At 43.0% G+C, this 14921-nt stretch overlaps 1 protein-coding gene across 1 annotated transcript in view; it reads right to left on the reverse strand.

Moving 5' to 3' along the window:
• The window catches only part of LOC139372238 (UPF0524 protein C3orf70 homolog A-like), a 33716-nt gene extending 21049 nt beyond the window's left edge, over window positions 1–12667 (reverse strand). Inside the window, exon 1 of the mRNA XM_071111999.1 lies at window positions 12098–12667. Coding sequence (XP_070968100.1) covers window positions 12098–12272 — 175 coding nt within the window. The 5' untranslated portion in view covers window positions 12273–12667. The remainder of the gene's footprint in view (window positions 1–12097) is intronic.
• Between the last annotated feature and the right edge of the window lie 2254 nt (window positions 12668–14921).

The raw sequence follows: 14921 nt of genomic DNA on the forward strand, positions 1-14921 counted from the left end.
TCTCAGGGTGTATCTCTCAGGGTGTATCTCTCAGGTTATAGTTCTCAGGGTGTATCTCTCAGGTTATAGTTCTCAGGGTGTATCTCTCAGGTTATAGTTCTCAGGTTATAGTTCTCAGGGTGTATCTCTCAGGTTATAGTTCTCAGGGTGTATCTCTCAGGTTATAGTTCTCAGGGTGTATCTCTCAGGTTATAGTTCTCAGGGTGTATCTCTCAGGTTATAGTTCTCAGGTTATAGTTCTCAGGGTGTATCTCTCAGGTTATAGTTCTCAGGGTGTATCTCTCAGGTTATAGTTCTCAGGGTGTATCTCTCAGGTTATAGTTCTCAGGGTGTATCTCTCAGGTTATAGTTCTCAGGGTGTATCTCTCAGGTTATAGTTCTCAGGGTGTATCTCTCAGGTTATAGTTCTCAGGGTGTATCTCTCAGGTTATAGTTCTCAGGGTGTATCTCTCAGGTTATAGCTCTCAGGGTGTATCTCTCAGGTTATAGTTCTCAGGGTGTATCTCTCAGGTTATAGCTCTCAGGTTGTAGCTCTCAGGTTATAGCTCTCAGGTTATAGTTCTCAGGGTGTATCTCTCAGGTTATAGTTCTTAGGGTGTAGCTCTCAGGTTATAGTTCTTAGGGTGTAGCTCTCAGGTTATAGTTCTTAGGTTATAGTTCTTAGGGTGTAGCTCTCAGGTTATAGCTCTCAGGTTATAGTTCTTAGGGTGTAGCTCTCAGGTTATAGTTCTCAGGGTGTATCTCTCAGGTTATAGTTCTCAGGGTGTATCTCTCAGGTTGTAGCTCTCAGGTTATAGTTCTCAGGGTGTATCTCTCAGGTTGTAGCTCTCAGGTTATAGTTCTCAGGGTGTAGCTCTCAGGCTACAGTTCTCAGGTTGTAGCTCTCAGGTTATAGTTCTCAGGGTGTATCTCTCAGGTTATAGCTCTCAGGTTATAGTTCTCAGGGTGTAGCTCTCAGGTTATAGTTCTCAGGTTGTCGCTCTCAGGTTATAGTTCTTAGGGTGTAGCTCTCAGGTTATAGTTCTCAGGGTGTATCTCTCAGGTTATAGTTCTCAGGTTGTCGCTCTCAGGTTATAGTTCTTAGGGTGTAGCTCTCAGGTTATAGTTCTCAGGTTATAGCTCTCAGGTTGTATCTCTCAGGTTATAGTTCTCAGGGTGTATCTCTCAGGTTGTAGCTCTCAGGTTATAGTTCTCAGGGTGTAGCTCTCAGGTTACAGTTCTCAGGTTGTAGCTCTCAGGTTATAGTTCTCAGGGTGTATCTCTCAGGTTATAGTTCTCAGGGTGTATCTCTCAGGTTGTAGCTCTCAGGTTATAGTTCTCAGGGTGTAGCTCTCAGGCTACAGTTCTCAGGTTGTAGCTCTCAGGTTATAGTTCTCAGGGTGTAGCTCTCGGGGTGTAGCTCTCGGGGTGAGTTTCAGGTTGAAACTCTCAGGTTGGGTTCAAGCCCACCTCTGAAGTGGTGTCAACCATTTCCCCCATCCCTAGCGAACACAGCTGATTAAACTAACTGCATTCTTAACTGAAGATCATGATTAGGTGATTATTGGAGTCAGGTGTGTTAGCTGGGGCAAAAGTGTGACACCAATCAGGCCCTGGAGGACTGGAGTTGCCCATCCCTGTCCTAGGTTCTCTGGGTAATTCCCTTGGTAATCCCTTGGTTTTGGGTCAGTGTGGACAGAGCAGTCTCTCTGTCTGTTCAATAATTCATACTTCCTACACTAGCAGTCAGGTAGCTCCTCTCAAGACAGAGCATCTAGAACGGATGTTAAAACAGTGTCTACCAGGACTAGACTACATACAGTATCTACCAGGACTAGACTACAGTATCTATCAGGACTAGACTACATACAGTATCTACCAGGACTAGACTACATACAGTATCTACCAGGACTAGACTACATACAGTACAGTATCTACCAGGACTAGACTGCATACAGTATCTACCAGGACTAGACTACAGTATCTACCAGGACTAGACTACATACAGTATCTACCAGGACTAGACTACACACAGTATCTACCAGGACTAGACTATATACAGTACAGTATTTACCAGGACTAGACTACATGCAGTATCTACCAGGACTAGACTACATACAGTATCTACCAGGACTAGACTACATGCAGTATCTACCAGGACTAGACTATATACAGTATCTACCAGGACTAGACTACATACAGTATCTACCAGGACTAGACTACATACAGTATCTACCAGGACTAGACTACATACAGTATCTACCAGGACTAGACTACATACAGTATCTACCAGGACTAGACTACATACAGTATCTACCAGGACTAGACTACATACAGTATCTACCAGGACTAGACTACATGCAGTATCTACCAGGACTAGACTACATGCAGTATCTACCAGGACTAGACTACATACAGTATCTACCAGGACTAGACTACATACAGTATCTACCAGGACTAGACTACATACAGTATCTACCAGGACTAGACTACAGTACAGTATCTACCAGGACTAGACTACATACCGTATCTACCAGGACTAGACTACATACAGTATCTACCAGGACTAGACTACATACCGTATCTACCAGGACTAGACTACATACAGTATCTACCAGGACTAGACTACATACAGTATCTACCAGGACTAGACTACATACAGTATCTACCAGGACTAGACTACAGTACAGTATCTACCAGGACTAGACTACATACAGTATCTACCAGGACTAGACTACAGTACAGTATCTACCAGGACTAGACTACATACAGTATCTACCAGGACTAGACTACATACAGTATCTACCAGGACTAGACTACAGTACAGTATCTACCAGGACTAGACTATATACAGTATCTACCAGGACTAGACTACATACAGTATCTACCAGGACTAGACTACATACAGTATCTACCAGGACTAGACTACAGTATCTACCAGGACCAGACTACAATACAGATATATATATACATATATATAGAGGATGACAGTTACATGTAGAGTAAAGGATGACAGGTACATGTAGAGTAGAGGATGACAGGTACATGTAGAGTAGAGGATGACAGCTACATGTAGAGTAGAGGATGACAGGTACATGTAGAGTAGAGGATGGCAAGTACATGTAGAGTAGAGGATGGCAAGTACATGTAGAGTAGAGGATGACAGGTACATGTAGAGTAGAGGATGACAGGTACATGTAGAGGATGACAGGTACATGTAGAGTAGAGGATGACAGGTACATGTAGAGTAGAGGATGACAGGTACATGTAGAGTAGAGGATGACAGGTACATGTAGAGTAGAGGATGACAGGTACATGTAGAGTAAAGGATGACAGGTACATGTAGAGTAGAGGATGACAAGTACATGTAGAGGATGACAGGTACATGTAGAGGATGACAGGTACATGCAGAGGATGACAGCTACATGTAGAGGATGACAGGTACATGTAGAGGATGACAGCCACATGTAGAGGATGACAGGTACATGTAGAGGATGACAGGTACATGTAGAGGATGACAGGTACATGTAGAGGATGACAGGTACATGTAGAGGATGACAGCCACATGTAGAGGATGACAGGTACATGCAGAGGATGACAGCTACATGTAGAGGATGACAGGTACATGTAGAGGATGACAGCCACATGTAGAAGATGACAGGTACATGTAGAGGATGACAGCCACATGTAGAGGATGACAGGTACATGTAGAGGATGACAGGTACCCCCACTCCACACACATTATTATTATTCGACCCTGCTGGTCATTTATGAACATTTGAACATCTTGGCCATGTTCTGTTATAATCTCCACCCAGCACAGCCAGAAGAGGACTGGCCACCCCTCATAGCCTGGTTCCTCTCTAGGTTTCTTCCTAGGTTTTGGCCATTCTAGGGAGTTTTTCCTAGCCACCGTGCTTCTACACCTGCATTGCTTGCTGTTTGGGGTTTTAGGCTGGGTTTCTGTACAGCACTTTGAGATATCAGCTGATGTACGAAGGGCTATATAAATACATTTGATTTGATTTGATTTGACATACACTCCCCTCCACTTTTGACCAGAGTCATTTGGGATGACGACATACAGAGACTGTGGTTTTAAGCCTGTAGATGCAAGCAGGAAGTAGTACATTTCCTGCTCCCCCAGAGGACATCATGTCTCTTCCTGTTTATTATCACATTACTTCTCAGACTGTTAATTCATAATTTATTATTCATGACCTCTATTAACTATAACCCTGTCTAATTTACACTTCCTGTTTATTATTCATGACCTACATTAACTATAACCCCTGTCTAATTTACACATCCTGTTTATTATTCATGACCTATATTAACTATAACCCCTGTCTAATGTACACTTCCTGTTTATTATTCACTATTATTTATTCATGACCTATATTAACTATAACCCCTGTCTAATTTACACTTCCTGTTTATTATTCACTATTTATTATTAATGACCTATATTAACTATAACCCCTGTCTAATTTACACTTCCTGTTTATTATTCATGACCTATATTAACTATAACCCCTGTCTAATTTACACTTCCTGTTTATTATTCATGACCTATATTAACTATAACCCCTGTCTAATTTACACTTCCTGTTTATTATTCATGACCTATATTAACTATAACCCGTCTAATTTACACTTCCTGTTTATTATTCACTATTATTTATTCATGACCTATATTAACTATAACCCCTGTCTAATTTACACTTCCTGTTTATTATTCATGACCTATATTAACTATAACCCCTGTCTAATTTACACTTCCTGTTTATTATTCATGACCTATATTAACTATAACCCCTGTCTAATTTACACTTCCTGTTTATTATTCATGACCTATATTAACTATAACCCCTGTCTAATGTACACTTCCTGTTTATTATTCATGACCTATATTAACTATAACCCCTGTCTAATGTACACTTCCTGTTTATTATTCATGACCTATATTAACTATAACCCCTGTATAATGTACACTTCCTGTTTATTATTCATGACCTATATTAACTATAACCCCTGTCTAATGTACACTTCCTGTTTATTATTCACTATTATTTATTCATGACCTATATTAACTATAACCCCTGTCTAATGTACACTTCCTGTTTATTATTAAGGACCTATATTAACTATAACCCCTGTCTAATGTACACTTCCTGTTTATTATTCACTATTATTTATTCATGACCTATATTAACTATAACCCCTGTCTAATGTACACTTCCTGTTTATTATTCACTATTATTTATTCATGATCTATATTAACTATAACCCCTGTCTAATGTACACTTCCTGTTTATTATTAAGGACCTATATTAACTATAACCCCTGTCTAATGTACACTTCCTGTTTATTATTCATGACCTATATTAACTATAACCCCTGTCTAATGTACACTTCCTGTTTATTATTCACTATTATTTATTCATGACCTATATTAACTATAACCCCTGTCTAATGTACACTTCCTGTTTATTATTAAGGACCTATATTAACTATAACCCCTGTCTAATGTACACTTCCTGTTTATTATTCATGACCTATATTAACTATAACCCCTGTCTAATGTACACTTCCTGTTTATTATTAAGGACCTATATTAACTATAACCCCTGTCTAATGTACACTTCCTGTTTATTATTCATGACCTATATTAACTATAACCCCTGTCTAATGTACACTTCCTGTTTATTATTAAGGACCTATATTAACTATAACCCCTGTCTAATGTACACTTCCTGTTTATTATTAAGGACCTATATTAACTATAACCCCTGTCTAATGTACACTTCCTGTTTATTATTCATGACCTATATTAACTATAACCCCTGTCTAATGTACACTTCCTGTTTATTATTCATGACCTATATTAACTATAACCCCTGTCTAATGTACACTTCCTGTTTATTATTCACTATTATTTATTCATGACCTATATTAACTATAACCCCTGTCTAATGTACACTTCCTGTTTATTATTAAGGACCTATATTAACTATAACCCCTGTCTAATGTACACTTCCTGTTTATTATTCATGACCTATATTAACTATAACCCCTGTCTAATGTACACTTCCTGTTTATTATTAAGGACCTATATTAACTATAACCCCTGTCTAATGTACACTTCATACTCTTCATATAATATTATGCATAACAACGGCGGCATCGGTGGGAGAACTATAGACACTTCATATAATATACACAGTGGAGGTGATGGAAACATGGCTGTAACAGCCTCAGCAATGTTTGTTTCCATAGGAGGAGGAGGAGAGAGAGAGAGCTGTTGCCATACCTCCATCCCCCCAGAGGGATACCTCTGTTAATGCTGCCAGCAGGGTCTGAATCATCTAGGATGGGAGGAGAGGGAGGTTGGGTGTGGGGGGATCACAAATGGCAACGGGCCAGATGGTTTGATAAGGTTTGACGGACCAGAGAGGTCAAGTGGCAGCTGAACTATAACCTCTGAGAGTGACCCCTCTCTGCCTGTTCTCTCAGTGATCAGTCAGCCCAGAGTCAGTCAGCCCAGAGTCAGTCAGCCCAGAGTCAGTCAGCCCAGAGACCGTCAGCCCAGAGACGGTCAGCCCAGAGACGGTCAGCCCAGAGACGGTCAGCCCACAGACGGTCAGCCCACAGACGGTCAGCCCAGAGACGGTCAGCCCAGAGACGGTCAGCCCAGAGACAGTCAGCACACAGACAGTCAGCCCAGAGACAGCTGTGTGTTGGTGTTCTGTGTATAACATTAGTGTGTTCAGGCTATAGAATACAGTCTGACTATGATATACTTTTTGAAATGCCATCCTCTGTCACTTCAGCTTGACACAATAACAATGTTGTTTTGGGGTCCGGCCCGGAGACACAGGACTGCTTGACTTTACCCATCACAATAACAATGTTGTTTTGGCGGCCGGCCCGGAGACACAGGACTGCTTGACTTTACCCATCACAATAACAATGTTGTTTTGGGGTCCGGCCCGGAGACACAGGACTGCTTGACTTTACCCATCACAATAACAATGTTGTTTTGGGGTCCGGCCCGGAGACACAGGACTGCTTGACTTTACCCATCACAATAACAATGTTGTTTTGGGGTCCGGCCCGGAGACACAGGACTGCTTGACTTTACCCATCACAATAACAATGTTGTTTTGGGGTCCGGCCCGGAGACACAGGACTGCTTGACTTTACCCATCACAATAACAATGTTGTTTTGGGGTCCGGCCCGGAGACACAGGACTGCTTGACTTTACCCATCACAATAACAATGTTGTTTTGGGGTCCGGCCCGGAGACACAGGACTGCTTGACTTTACCCATCACAATAACAATGTTGTTTTGGGGTCCGGCCCGGAGACACAGGACTGCTTGACTTTACCCATCACAATAACAATGTTGTTTTGGGGTCCGGCCCGGAGACACAGGACTGCTTGACTTTACCCATCACAATAACAATGTTGTTTTGGGGTCCGGTCCGGAGACACAGGACTGCTTGACTTTACCCATCACAATAACAATGTTGTTTTGGGGTCCGGCCCGGAGACACAGGACTGCTTGACTTTACCCATCACAATAACAATGTTGTTTTGGGGTCCGGCCCGGAGACACAGGACTGCTTGACTTTACCCATCACAATGACAATGTTGTTTTGGGGTCCGGCCCGGAGACACAGGACTGCTTGACTTTACCCATCACAATAACAATGTTGTTTTGGGGTCCGGCCCGGAGACACAGGACTGCTTGACTTTACCCATCACAATAACAATGTTGTTTTGGGGTCCGGCCCGGAGACACAGGACTGCTTGACTTTACCCATCACAATAACAATGTTGTTTTGGGGTCCGGCCCGGAGACACAGGACTACTTGACTTTACCCATCACAATAACAATGTTGTTTTGGGGTCCGGCCCGGAGACACAGGACTGCTTGACTTTACCCATCACAATAACAATGCAGCAAACGGAGAATGGAGGAGCATTACAGAGGATGTAGGCTGACAGACACGCAGCTACCAGTTACTGAACAGTACTGTGAAGACAAGAGTCGGGACAGATGACTGTGTTACTGATACAGAAAAGGAAACTGACTGACAACACATTTCACAGGCGTTTCTAGGGTCTCACTTCTCCAAAACGTACAAACATATGGACAAAGACGCAACGGCACACACACACACACACACACGTCAAACCCTTGGTCCCTGGTTAACCACAGGGCTTTATGATCCCTGGTTCACTACAGGGCTTTATGATCCCTGGTTCACTACAGGGCTTTATGATCCCTGGTTCACTACAGGGCTTTATGATCCCTGGTTCACTACAGGGCTTTATGATCCCTGGTTCACTACAGGGCTTTATGGTCCCTGGTTCACTACAGGGCTTTATGGACCCTGGTTAAACACTCCCTCTTCCTCCCTTCCCTTTTCCTCCCCTCTCCCTCCCTCTCTCCCTCCCTCTCTCCCTGATGATTAGGTTTAGTGGGGATGTCGGGCACACAAACACACACACTCTCTATATATCCCTCAGCATTGGCTTGGTCTTCTATCACCTGTTTTCACCACGTGTAACCTGGTCAGACAGTGAGGAAGTGAGCCTGCCCTCTACTGGTGGCTGAGTGTAACTTGGTGTTGTGGTGTTGTATTACATTATTAACAATGTAAGGATACCTTCATCATAACCCAGCTGTTGTAGTGCAGAGAAACCAGATATTACCTTCATCAATGTCTGTTGTAGTGCAGAGAAACCAGATAATACCTTCATCAATGTCTGTTGTAGTACAGAGAAACCAGATAATACCTTCATCACAACCCAGCTGTTGTAGTGCAGAGAAACCAGATAATACCTTCATCACAACCCAGCTGTTGTAGTGCAGAGAAACCAGATAATACCTTCATCACAACCCAGCTGTTGTAGTGCAGAGAAACCAGATAATACCTTCATCACAACCCAGCTGTTGTAGTGCAGAGAAACCAGATAATACCTTCATCAATGTCTGTTGTGGTGCAGAGAAACCAGATAATACCTTCATCAATGTCTGTTGTGGTGCAGAGAAACAAGATAATACCTTCATCAATGTCTGTTGTAGTGCAGAGAAACCAGATAATACCTTCATCAACGTCTGTTGTAGTACAGAGAAACAAGATAATACCTTCATCAATGTCTGTTGTAGTGCAGAGAAACCAGATAATACCTTCATCAATGTCTGTTGTAGTACAGAGAAACAAGATAATACCTTCATCAATGTCTGTTGTAGTTCAGAGAAACCAGATAATACCTTCATCAATGTCTGTTGTAGTGCAGAGAAACAAGATAATACCTTCATCAATGTCTGTTGTAGTGCAGAGAAACCAGATAATACCTTCATCACAACCCAGCTGTTGTAGTGCAGAGAAACCAGATAATACCTTCATCAATGTCTGTTGTAGTGCAGAGAAACCAGATAATACCTTCATCAATGTCTGTTGTAGTGCAGAGAAACAAGATAATACCTTCATCAATGTCTGTTGTAGTGTAGAGAAACCAGATAATACCTTCATCAATGTCTGTTGTAGTGCAGAGAAACCAGATAATACCTTCATCAATGTCTGTTGTAGTGCAGAGAAACCAGATAATACCTTCATCACAACCCAGCTGTTGTAGTGCAGAGAAACCAGATAATACCTTCATCAATGTCTGTTGTAGTGCAGAGAAACAAGATAATACCTTCATCAATGTCTGTTGTAGTGTAGAGAAACCAGATAATACCTTCATCAATGTCTGTTGTAGTGCAGAGAAACCAGATAATACCTTCATCAATGTCTGTTGTAGTGCAGAGAAACCAGATAATACCTTCATCAATGTCTGTTGTAGTACAGAGAAACCAGATAATACCTTCATCACAACCCAGCTGTTGTAGTGCAGAGAAACCAGATAATACCTTCATCACAACCCAGCTGTTGTAGTGCAGAGAAACCAGATAATACCTTCATCACAACCCAGCTGTTGTAGTGCAGAGAAACCAGATAATACCTTCATCACAACCCAGCTGTTGTAGTGCAGAGAAACCAGATAATACCTTCATCAATGTCTGTTGTGGTGCAGAGAAACCAGATAATACCTTCATCAATGTCTGTTGTGGTGCAGAGAAACAAGATAATACCTTCATCAATGTCTGTTGTAGTGCAGAGAAACCAGATAATACCTTCATCAACGTCTGTTGTAGTACAGAGAAACAAGATAATACCTTCATCAATGTCTGTTGTAGTGCAGAGAAACCAGATAATACCTTCATCAATGTCTGTTGTAGTACAGAGAAACAAGATAATACCTTCATCAATGTCTGTTGTAGTGCAGAGAAACCAGATAATACCTTCATCAATGTCTGTTGTAGTGCAGAGAAACAAGATAATACCTTCATCAATGTCTGTTGTAGTGCAGAGAAACCAGATAATACCTTCATCACAACCCAGCTGTTGTAGTGCAGAGAAACCAGATAATACCTTCATCAATGTCTGTTGTAGTGCAGAGAAACCAGATAATACCTTCATCAATGTCTGTTGTAGTGCAGAGAAACAAGATAATACCTTCATCAATGTCTGTTGTAGTGTAGAGATACCAGATAATACCTTCATCAATGTCTGTTGTAGTGCAGAGAAACCAGATAATACCTTCATCACAACCCAGCTGTTGTAGTGCAGAGAAACCAGATAATACCTTCATCACAACCCAGCTGTTGTAGTGCAGAGAAACCAGATAATACCTTCATCACAACCCAGCTGTTGTAGTGCAGAGAAACCAGATAATACCTTCATCAATGTCTGTTGTAGTGCAGAGAAACCAGATAATACCTTCATCAATGTCTGTTGTAGTGCAGAGAAACCAGATAATACCTTCATCAATGTCTGTTGTAGTGCAGAGAAACAAGATAATACCTTCATCAATGTCTGTTGTAGTACAGAGAAACCAGATAATACCTTCATCAATGTCTGTTGTAGTGCAGAGAAACCAGATAATACCTTCATCAATGTCTGGTGTGTCTGTTGTAGTGCAGAGAAACCAGATAATACCTTCATCAATGTCTGGTGTGTCTGTTGTAGTGCAGAGAAACAAGCTTGTTGCCTAAAAACATATGTTGGTGTAAGGAGAGCCAACTGTAGTTTATAACCTCAAGGTCCAGACAATGATCCTCAATACTCTAGTCTGGCAGTCCTGTCTGAATTCTTGGAGACTTGGTCATGAGATTCCTATAGATTGTAAGACAGTGTAGTCTATTTAGTCATCTCAGTAGCCAACTGCTGAGGCTGAGCTGCAAGACAGACATGGTCTGTTGATGAATAAGAGGTTGAATGAATTCACTGTCTTTAACATCATTCATTCTCTCTCTATCAGCAGCTTCCAGCTGTGAGGGTGACAGTCCATGAATGGTACACTGGTGGAGGTTCATCATACTGTGTGTGTGTGTGTGTGTGTGTGTGTGTGTGTGTCTGTCTGTCTGTCTGTCTGTCTGCACCACTGAGCCAACATTGAATAACTAGTAACAATATTCTAGCCTGCTACTGGTTTTATCAGCTGAATGTAGGCTCTGTGTTTAGATATGTAGTCTATCACATCAGAATGTCTGTGTTGACTTGTCCCATCCAGCTAAGAGGATGTATGTCTGGTTTCCAACAAGCCAACAAAAACGGAAGAGGGCTATTCTGCCCTACCAAGCAAAAAGGCAGTAATTGCTCATTTGGTTGAAAATGAGTTAGTCATTTTTGCTAGAATTAAAGACATGCATGATCATGTGGACAAGTATCCTGTCTCTATTATAATTGTGTTCAGGATAAAATAGGGGTCATGTTAGCAGTAACTGTATAAAGTTACTATGAAACCAACGTAAATAAAAGCCATTTTCTCAGTTCCAAGCTATGAGCAGTTACTGCCTTTTTGCTTGGTAGGGCAGTAGAATTGTCTGAAGTCAAACAATAGGCTGCTATTCTTGTAAACATTCGCATATAACAGGCTATTTATAGACATTCATTGAATTTCTCCTTCCAACCAGGGAGTGAGCGGAGAGCACAGCTAAGCACATGGAGAACCCAGAGAATGGTGAGACATCGACGGTCTTTAAGCAAGGCTACTTACAGTGACACCATCCCAAGTGGCAACACCAGTGGAGCTTGAAGCACTTCCCGTGGCTGTGTGTTGCGCAGATGGACAGTCCGTCGCACGGGAGAAAGTCCGGTCTCCCCGCGCAGCTCCGGGCCAACGCCTGTGCCTCGTCCAACTTCTCGCTCTTCCGTCCGCCCGACGCGGCCATCGCGCAGCACACACCCCAGGATCAAACGCACGCCATGTAACCCATCGGAGAACGCAGTTTTAGCCCACCAGCCAAAAATGGTCTGGAATTTCGGTTTTGGTCTCAAAACCTCAGCAAACGACAAATGTCTAACCAGGGAGGAAACTCCAAAGCGTGACGCAAACGAGTTAAATGTGGCACCGTTGTAGCCACCCCCCCAAGCAGCACAGAGAGAATCAAAATGCGATGAAAGTTCCAGTTCCAAGAATACGATTGACAGCTTGTTTTACGTAAACATCTGGATCTCCAGCCGCTGGAATGATTTTCTGTAAACGTCGACGAGGTTATCTCAGCCAGAGAGATTTCCGTGGCGTATCCCGTGTCAGGCTTTCATTTGATATAGCCAGCCTTCTATCAGCCTGACAAGAGACTCCCCTGTCTGTTGATGAAGCCCTCGCCGTTTCCTTCCTCTTAGGCTATCCCCTCCTCCTCCTCCTCTCTTTCTCTCTCTCTCTCTCTCTCTCTCTCCCCCCCCCCCCCCCCCCCCCCCCCCCCCAGTTCGGTTCAGCCATAAAGGAAGTCCGATATTTGGTCTATTGTCCTCATTTCTGGCTTTAATAGCCTTTCCTCCGAAATCATAACTGATTCAGATGAAAGTAATCATGTAAACAAAGCCTATAATTTGAATCATTAGCAACCTTTTTCAAGATAAATAAACAATAAACGGTAACGGATCCTTCATTTTTTTATTTTTTTATTTTATTAATTTAAACTTTATTTAACTAGGCCAATCAGTAAAGAAAAAATTCTTATTTACAATGACCGCGTACCAAAAGAGGAAACAAAATATAGGACAAATCACACATCATGATCAGAGAGACACCACAATCCTACATAAAGAGAGACCTAAGACAACAGCATAGCATGGCAGCAACACATAACACGGCATGGTAGCAACACAACATGACAACAACATGGTAGCAGCACAAAACATGGTACAAACATTATTGGGCACAGACAACAGCACAAAGGGCAAGAAGGTAGAGACAACAATACATCACGTGAAGCAGCCACAACTGTAAAAGTGTCCATGATTGAATCTTTGAATGAAGAGATGGAGATAAAACTGTTCAGTTTGAGTGGTTTTGCAGCTCGTTCCAGTCACTAGAGGAGCGACCCAGAGATGTGTGTGCTTTGGGGACCTTTAACAGAATGTGACTGGCAGAACGGATGTTGTATGTGGAGGATGAGGCCTACAGTAGGGGGGAGTGAGGCCTACAGTAGGGGGGAGTGAGGCCTACAGTAGGGGGAGTGAGGCCTACAGTAGGGGGAGTGAGGCCTACAGTAGGGGGGGGTGAGGCCTACAGTAGGGGGGAGTGAGGCCTACAGTAGGGGGGAGTGAGGCCTACAGTAGGGGGAGTGAGGCCTACAGTAGGGGGAGTGAGGCCTACAGTAGGGGGGATTGAGGCCTACAGTAGGGGGAGTGAGGCCTACAGTAGGGGGAGTGATGCCTACAGTAGGGGGGAGTGAGGCCTACAATAGGGGTTGTGAGGCCTACAGTAGGGGGAGTGAGGCCTACAGTAGGGGGAGTGAGGCCTACAGTAGGGGGGGGTGAGGCCTACAGTAGGGGGGAGTGAGGCCTACAGTAGGGGGGAGTGAGGCCTACAGTAGGGGGGAGTGAGGCCTACTGTAGGGGGAGTGAGGCCTAGAGTAGGGGGAGTGAGGCCTACAGTAGGGGGGGGTGAGGCCTACAGTAGGGGGGAGTGAGGCCTACAGTAGGGGGGAGTGAGGCCTACAGTAGGGGGAGTGAGGCCTACAGTAGGGGGAGTGAGGCCTACAGTAGGGGGGATTGAGGCCTACAGTAGGGGGAGTGAGGCCTACAGTAGGGGGAGTGATGCCTACAGTAGGGGGGAGTGAGGCCTACAATAGGGGTTGTGAGGCCTACAGTAGGGGGAGTGATGCCTACAGTAGTGGGAGTGAGGCCTACAGTAGGGGGGAGTGAGGCCTACAGTAGGGGGGAGTGATGCCTACAGTAAGAGTGTTTTATAAATAGTATCAACCAGTGGGTCTTCAACGGGTCTCCAGAGATGACCAGTTTAGAGAAGAGTATAGTTTACAGGGCTCCCGAGTGGCGCAGCGGTCTGAGGCACTGTATTTCAGTGCTTGACACGTCACTGTAGGCCTCACAAACAGCCGGGATTGGGAGGCCCATAGAGTGGCAGACAATTGGCCCAGCGTTGTCCGGGTTTGGCCGGTGTAGGCCATCATTGTAAATAATAATTTGTTCTTGCCTAGTTAAATAAAGGTTCAATTAAAAAAAATATATATATATATATATATAAATATATATATATATATATATAGTGCAGTGATGTGTCCTTTAATTAAGGAGCATTGGTGGCAAATCTGATGTCCGAGTGGTGAAGAACATCTAGCTGCTCGAGAGCACCCTTATTCATTTGACCCTGAAATTCCAGGTAATAAGAACTACAAAATAATATATGGACACATCTACTAATTCCAGGGTTTTACTTTATTTTTACTATTTTCAACATTGTAGAATAAAAAATCAAAATAAATCTCCCGGAGTGTGCAAAGCTGTCATCAAGACAAAGGGTGGCTACTTTGAAGAATCTCAAATATAAAATATATTTTGATTTGTTTAATTTT

This window comes from Oncorhynchus clarkii, chromosome 18, assembly GCF_045791955.1.
Source record: "Oncorhynchus clarkii lewisi isolate Uvic-CL-2024 chromosome 18, UVic_Ocla_1.0, whole genome shotgun sequence".
In the NCBI taxonomy this organism is placed as follows: Eukaryota; Metazoa; Chordata; class Actinopteri; order Salmoniformes; family Salmonidae; genus Oncorhynchus; species Oncorhynchus clarkii.